Source organism: Pyxicephalus adspersus, chromosome 6, assembly GCF_032062135.1.
Source record: "Pyxicephalus adspersus chromosome 6, UCB_Pads_2.0, whole genome shotgun sequence".
Lineage (NCBI taxonomy): Eukaryota > Metazoa > Chordata > Amphibia > Anura > Pyxicephalidae > Pyxicephalus > Pyxicephalus adspersus.
The window spans coordinates 12,884,374-12,891,390 of NC_092863.1; the positions used below are offsets into that span (position 1 = coordinate 12,884,374).

At 38.0% G+C, this 7,017-nt stretch overlaps 2 protein-coding genes and 1 long non-coding RNA gene across 7 annotated transcripts in view; 2 read left to right on the plus strand and 1 right to left on the minus strand.

Moving 5' to 3' along the window:
* Positions 1 to 2,093, plus strand: part of MRC2 (mannose receptor C-type 2) — a 50,524-nt gene extending 48,431 nt beyond the window's left edge. For both annotated transcript variants that reach the window (XM_072414603.1, XM_072414604.1), the window contains one exon: positions 391 to 2,093. In XM_072414603.1, the coding sequence (XP_072270704.1) occupies positions 391 to 611 (221 nt within the window). In that variant the 3' untranslated portion in view covers positions 612 to 2,093. The remainder of the gene's footprint in view (positions 1 to 390) is intronic.
* A 1,046-nt stretch (positions 2,094 to 3,139) lies between these two features.
* Positions 3,140 to 7,017, plus strand: part of LOC140333153 (uncharacterized) — a 43,016-nt gene continuing 39,138 nt past the window's right edge. Inside the window, exons 1-3 of one of the 2 annotated variants that reach the window (XR_011921298.1) lie at positions 3,140 to 3,203; positions 3,321 to 3,399; positions 6,428 to 6,529. This is a non-coding gene — a long non-coding RNA (uncharacterized lncRNA). Of the gene's footprint in view, positions 3,204 to 3,320; positions 3,400 to 6,427; positions 6,716 to 7,017 lie in introns of those variants that run through there. The other variant, XR_011921297.1, reaches the window with a different exon arrangement.
* The window catches only part of MARCHF10 (membrane associated ring-CH-type finger 10), a 47,337-nt gene continuing 46,002 nt past the window's right edge, over positions 5,683 to 7,017 (minus strand). For all 3 annotated transcript variants that reach the window (XM_072414615.1, XM_072414614.1, XM_072414613.1), the window contains 2 exons: positions 6,329 to 6,371; positions 5,683 to 5,940 (listed from right to left, as the gene is read on the minus strand). In XM_072414615.1, the coding sequence (XP_072270716.1) occupies positions 5,912 to 5,940; positions 6,329 to 6,371 (72 nt within the window). In that variant the 3' untranslated portion in view covers positions 5,683 to 5,911. The remainder of the gene's footprint in view (positions 5,941 to 6,328; positions 6,372 to 7,017) is intronic.

A 7,017-nucleotide genomic window follows, 5' to 3' on the forward strand; every position in this document is an offset into this window, starting at 1 on the left:
AAACTGAGATGTGGGGGAACTCTGACTGAATATAGGAGATGGAATGATGTAAAGAAAGTCTTCTGTAAAGTGAAACTTTACTGCTGTCTCCTTCCACATACAGCAGGGTTGTGTTCAGTTTGGCTTTCCAGTTGATGACCTCTGTCATAAAATTAAGGTGATAAGGTGAAGAACCTACTAAAGCACAGAAGATAGCTAAATCTATCTTACTACGGCCAGTTACAACAACAGCCTAGCTGAAAATCAAAACCTTGTTAGCAACAGCTTGGTGCAGTCGGAGATGCATGTAAAAACCCAAATTGAGAAAATGCATAGTGGTCAAAGTTGCTTTTCATCTGCATGTTAATATTTACCTATTTTAATTTCTTATATTGATCTATTTTCTTGCAGTTTTACCGCCACACAGCACAGCAGTGGCAATAGTGGTACTCTCTACCTTTGCTCTTTGCATCTTGGTGGTTGTAATCATTTACCTGTACCGGCGCAGAAAACTTGCAGCAGAGCAAGGAGCATTCGAAAGTGCAAGATACAGCCGTGCCAGCACTGGCCCGGGAGGATCGGCTGATAAGAATATACTGGTGTCAGACATGGAAATGAATGAGCAAGAATAAGAGAGAATTTAAGTGACATCACATTAAAGTACATGGGGGGTTGGGTCGTTTAAGACTTTTAATTCTTCCCACTACCTGGTGATCATGGTAGTTGTTGATAATACAGAGGGTGCAGGGTGCCCCTTTTACTGAAATGAATTTCTACACTGTCAGTGTTTTTTGGGGGCTGTCGTACATTGCTGAGCAATGGTTTTCGAGCTGCTCCAACATCAAGAAGCCATAGCAGTACTGCCATCTTATTCCCAGCAGCCTCCTTATCATTGTTAATTCTAAAGCAGACCTTTATTTGAGACTGGGGGGAATAAATTAGGCTTAAGCTGTGTTCACTCATTTCCAAGTTTAACAATTGTATGACCTTGAGACTAGTCCAGTGTTTCCTAAAGTGTGGGACCTTTACCACTGGTAGTTTGTGTCTTCCATCTACATGTGCGAGATTTAGCAACACAGTCCACTTCTACTCCAAGATTTACATAATTACATAGGTTGAAATAATATCAAGTTCAACCACATGGGACATAACCCTACTTTCTTGTTCATGATCATAACACGAGTGAGTTGATGTTTTTGGAAAATAGTCTCAAATACTAGTGGAAACATTATGTTTGAATGTTCTCAGCTATGTATTTTTTTAATCCAACCGCTTAACAAACCAAAACCTCAATACAATGAAAAATGCCCCATTCAAAAAGAACAACCAAAAAACAGTGTATGCCAAAGCACTCAGTCTAACACATATTGTAGAATTTAATTGACCTGTGACATTTCACCCCTCCACATAAGTAGGCCATAAGTTCTTGGGTCTGAATCAGGAATAAAAGAAATGTTCAGTTTCTATAGTTGTTCTCTGATTCATGCAGTTACAATCAAGCAGGGGGATCCATTCATAAACCAGGAATAGTTTTACTTAGCAACGTCATAATGGAGGGGCAACGTTAGGGAACCAGTGAAAAAGTCTATACTATAGGTGGATCTACTATTTCGAAAATGTTTTATATATGTTTATCTGTCCATTTTTCCTTTGATGTCTCATTATTAATACTTAACCTCCATCTTCCTTTTTTTTAATATAAGGACCAAAAAATGCATCATTTTCCACTGCTGTATATAACAGCTTATAATGTACCTTGTCCGCATGCAAAAATTGCACATATGATAAGAGTGAACACAGCTAGACCTTCTCTTTGAAGCAACCAGGATTTAGGTGAATTTCTTAAGTGAATACCCAGAATGAGCCAAAATTAGCTTGTCTGCTGCAGCCCTTGCTTTGTAAGCGTATGTGTTCCTCTTTGCCTCCATGAGCCATGTTTGTAAAGTGCACCTTCTAGTAAAAAGGCAAGGGTTATTTCAGGAGTCCCACATCCAGAGCACTGTGTGCTAAAATGGGGAGTCAAGCATAAACACTATATATGTATACCCATATGCCCGGGTATGACGTATTGGTATATTTTCAAAGACAATAAACATGACCGCATTCAAGTGTAACGTTGTCTTTTTTTTGTGTCTGGTGTGTGTGTAATACAATAAGTTTATGTCTGCTTAAATACAATATATATATATATATATATATATATATATATATATATATATATATATATATTACATAGTTTTATCTCCAGGTGACCCCTGAGAAAGAAACAGATGACAGTAATGTCTGGGGTCATACACTGATCTCTGCTGGAAGCTGTTAATACATAAATGTTACACATTATTTAGCATAAAAAAAACATTTTGCTGCAAGACCCACTGTACAGTGCTACAACTTAAAAATATTTATTGTTGTATTTTGCTACATTTATACAAATCTTGCATGTTTGTTGTGTGACTGACAAAACTGAAACCGAAAGATAAGCTTTACATCCAGGTAAACAACATTAAAATACCCCAAAGGGGCTATGTAGGCACCTATTTTGGGAATGTAATTTAATAAATTAATATTCCTAGCTATAAAAATCCCATTTGGCAGGGTAGAAGGGCAATGGCAGGGTAGAGGATTCATGTTAATCTCCAATAGCCACCCGTGTTCTGATACTTTTTTGTTTTTGGCAGAGTGAACCTTCTGTCATATTATTTTGCTGTCTGTGACCTCCTAATGTAATTCCTGTCCAAGTGACACCAGGACAAGAAAAGCCAGGCCCAGTAGTCACCAAGACCAGAACATGAGAGAGTAAAACAGACTAACCCTTTTCTATGCTGCTAAATGTTCTTGCTTTTACCATTTAGCAAGATTTTTTACCAGGTGGCAATAAAATCATATTTAAAACACTTAGCGTGTGCTTTAACATGCACACACAATTAATGTGAAAGAAAAAAATTAGTAGAAAGGCCTTCCCTTTTAGCACATTTTTCTCACACATCAGGCCTGTTTTTTAAAGGTAAGAATTGTTTTATTATTCAGTGTTGACTAAATGACTAAATACACCCTGTGTGAAGAGACTGTTCTGTGCAGTACATAAAATAGAACACAAGATGGCGCCGCTCCCAATGATTTGGAATAACGAGAAGGCTTTTCCCGCCTTTTGTCACCGTGAGGTAAATCTGAGGAGTGGTGACGTTACACGGCTGAGGTAGAGATGGAAATCTTCGCCAGGTCAGGTGAGGGAACAGGACATTGCAGACCAGCTATAAACTTCCATTTTAGTCTATTTATTTCATTGTGAGTGCTATAATATTGCATATTTTTTCAAAATGTATAAAAATGTCTGTTTTTAGTGAGACCTGAAGAAAAGTGAATGCAATGGCAGCACCCATTTCCTTGCCCTGAAGTATTTTAGTCACTTCAACATAACTGGTAAATTCAATATTAGTTTTTATCACAATTTATTGTATTATTTTCTGGATAATGCATGCAGTCACTCAGTCTCCTAGATTGTAAGCTTCTCGAGGCAGGGTCTCCTCTTCCTGTGTCACTGTATTTTCCTGTCATTTGCAAACCCTATTTAATGTACAGCGCTGCGTAATATGTTGGCGCTATATAAATACTGTTTATTATTAATAATAATAAAAGTCAGTATATAATGTGATATTTTAGGGTGCAGGCTCCTCGTGTAGTACTAGATCTCCCTAGCCTGTCAGACTCTCTTTATTACCTACTTTGACCCTTTTCCACCACAAGAAACCATTAAAAATGTTTTCAGGTATTGGGGAACCACTGTTATAACCAAATATTGGGTTTCAGTGTGTGTGGGGGCAATCCAAGTCTAGTAGGTCCTGCATTGTCCCAGCATCCTTCCATCACGGATGGCTCAGCCATCTACTTTCTGATTCTGCTCATGTCACCCGATCTGGCACTGCGCAGGCGTGAGATCAGGTGACATGTCTTTCTGCAAATGCGTATGCATGAGATCAGCACTTGCATGCTCAGAAGTTGCAGCCCACAGCCTCCTGGGATATGTGACGTATGTTTCCCAGAGGGCTGCTGGTTTCCCTTTCAGTCATTACTATATTGGCAGTAAATTCCCGGCTTCCCCTGCACTTGCTGGAACTGAATTAGCTTCACATGGGAATTACATCATCCTGGCTCAGCCAATCAAGATGGCCAAAGATTGCAATAAGGAAGAGAAGATGGCATCGTCCTGCGACAGAATGGGGACGAGAGACTATGGCAGGGTTTAGTTCCATTCCACGAACCAAAATCCAGGATAGTATATGAACTTCTTCATTAGCTCCAGTCCTTATACAAATGTATTTTTTTTAACCTACCTTCTGAGCAGCTATGCAAATGCCTAGGCGTAAACATTTCCTGATGTAAAAATGAAAAAATTCATATTGACATGTAAGGGTTGCATTTGCTCTTTTGTTGATCTCAAATTCTATATATATATTTTTTTTACCCACTTTTATCAACAATAGAATCTAATGAGAGATCATGGTTTTCGAAAGTTTATTTTGCTTTCATGAGGACTTCTTGTTTACATTCTCATTCCTTCTGCTAGCTTCTGGGTTGCATGTAGGAACATGAAAATAAAAACCACTGGGAAAAGTCACCATTAATGTTGCAAGTTTATGTTTATCCTCTAAAACAATGACTTAGGGAATGTGCCGACCAACTTTACTTGTTTCTTGTATCTGACACATCAGTTTGGGACATTTCTAAGATCGTTCACACTTTATTAGAAGTGCATAGGACCTCCTGATCTTCGGAAATGTTACTCTGCAGCCTCAGACCTTCTTCAGGATCGAGTGATTCCAAATGCCCCTTCCCAGCCGTTCAGCCACTCAGTTTCCCAATGAATCAGCCTCTGTACAGCTCGGTGCCACCCCCCAGTCGTTCTGTATGGGGCTGCCATTGGAAGAAGCTACCTGTAGCGTCTTCCTTGCTGCAGGCCCTAAAACATTATTAAAAATTGTAATATGTTGACAAATGACTAATTTATTTTGAGTATTTAATATGTCCAAGATGAATTTATTTCATGGTAAGTTGTAGATGTATAGGGAGCGAACCAATGCCAAGGACAAGTTTATGGGGCAAATGTAGTGTCCTAATTAACATTAAAGTGGTTGAGTCATATTGACTGGCTTCCTGAGAGTTACTTATACATCATGATTGGAAAACTGCCTATTAAAAACATTGCTGGATTGAAGAGGTACTGATTGAAGAGGTATGTATTTGTATGACCACGGCAGAATCACCAAATGCTCTTTTGCATCCAGTTTTTGTGTAAAAAAAGCTTTTACACTTTGGACCTTAGTACAGTTTTCAACATTTGTCCTTCACAAAGCTTTGCTTTGATACATATACATACTAGGACCAGTCTACCTGCCGAAATGTTTTTGGAGTTTTGGAGGAAACCAAGCAAAGACATTGCAGACAAACGTCATGCAAGCAGCGTACTCTGTTAATTGGACGCGTTTATGTTGAAGAACTGACACCTGTTTGTGCCTGTACGTCGTTTTACCTTTTATCCAGAACAAGTCACTAACCTGAAACAAGTATGCAGTCAGTAAAGAAACCACCTCATATCTATTTACAATAAGAGAAACGTAACAAGTCTTTCAGCAAACTTGTGCTGGTTTACCTGAGGGTTAGCTTATCGCTATTGCAACCTTTACTATCTCAAGTAACTCCATACAATTCTTACATTTTCTTTTATTTGATTGGGTAGACACTCATAAAACATTACATTTTGTAGAGTAAACTTAATATTACAGAGTAGGAGATTTGCTGAGGTTCATATTGGAATGGCCAGTTAGGACTCTGAGAAAACCATTGACCATCTCGGGAAACAAGAACACACAGAAACTTCTTTATACCAAATACATTTGTAGAACATTACAGGTCAGTTTCAGATGAATTATGATTTTTAGGTTTCCTGGTTGTCTTCTCTAGGAACTGTTAAGAGAGAAAGTGAAAATGTTGGGAAACATTCATATTGCTGCAGCTACTGGTGTTTCTTAATCATCAAAGGGAAACAAAGGCACTGCTAACCATCAGAGAACTTGGAACTCATAAAAAATCAAGCCGTTGTATGGCTTGGTAGCTGTTGAAAGCACAAAATATAAAAACAAAAGTACCTTTTTAATCCATACATCAGGGACCCCTTATAAAAGTAGCAAAGCAATTCTGTCAGATTACTAGGACAGAAATTACTATGTTGCAGTGTTTTTAAAATAAGATTTCAGTAGAAAGACTGACATGCATGGTTAGCAATGATTTGTTAGGTACTTAACTTTGGAATAATCATAAATGTTGACATTTATCAGGAAGGGATTCTACTTACGTTCATGTCTGCCTAAACTTAGATTAGAAAATCGTCTTGAAATCTGCAAGATAAATAATTTTATTTACAGCCAGTCCTCACTATTTTTATATCTCATAGGTACTGTAGAGGTTAAAGTTCCAAGTTAGCTGGAGCAGTACACACACCTCAAATGTGTCTGATTTTTCCTGTTGCCTCCACTTTCCTAGACCTTATTAACAGGTAAGAGAAATCAAGCAAACTTTGTCTAGCTGAACTGTATTAGCTATAGGGAGAAACTTGTACTAAAACTTTAAAAATGACCTCTAAAGCTGAAATCCAGGAAAATTTAGAAGAAGCAAATAAATGCAGCTCTGTATTCATTAATACTAGATTATGTTTATTTTTTATTAAAACGTACACAGTAAAAGTACCTAGATTTGATTTAGGGTTGACTCATTTTAGTTTTCTGTGCAGAAGAGCACAAACTAGCAAGTGGGAAAAGCAGCATCATTCATTTGTCACTGGAAATGTTTCCAGCAACAGAAATCTGACGTCTGACATCTGTACAGGGCAAAAAAAACAGTTCAGGAGATCTCAGGTTACACAAACCTACATTCCAGAAATGTACCGTATTTTTCGGCGTATAAGACGCACCCAATTTTAAAGGAGGAAAATCTAGAAAAAAAAGATTCTGAAAGATTATTCCCCTTCTGATCACCCTGTGCCAA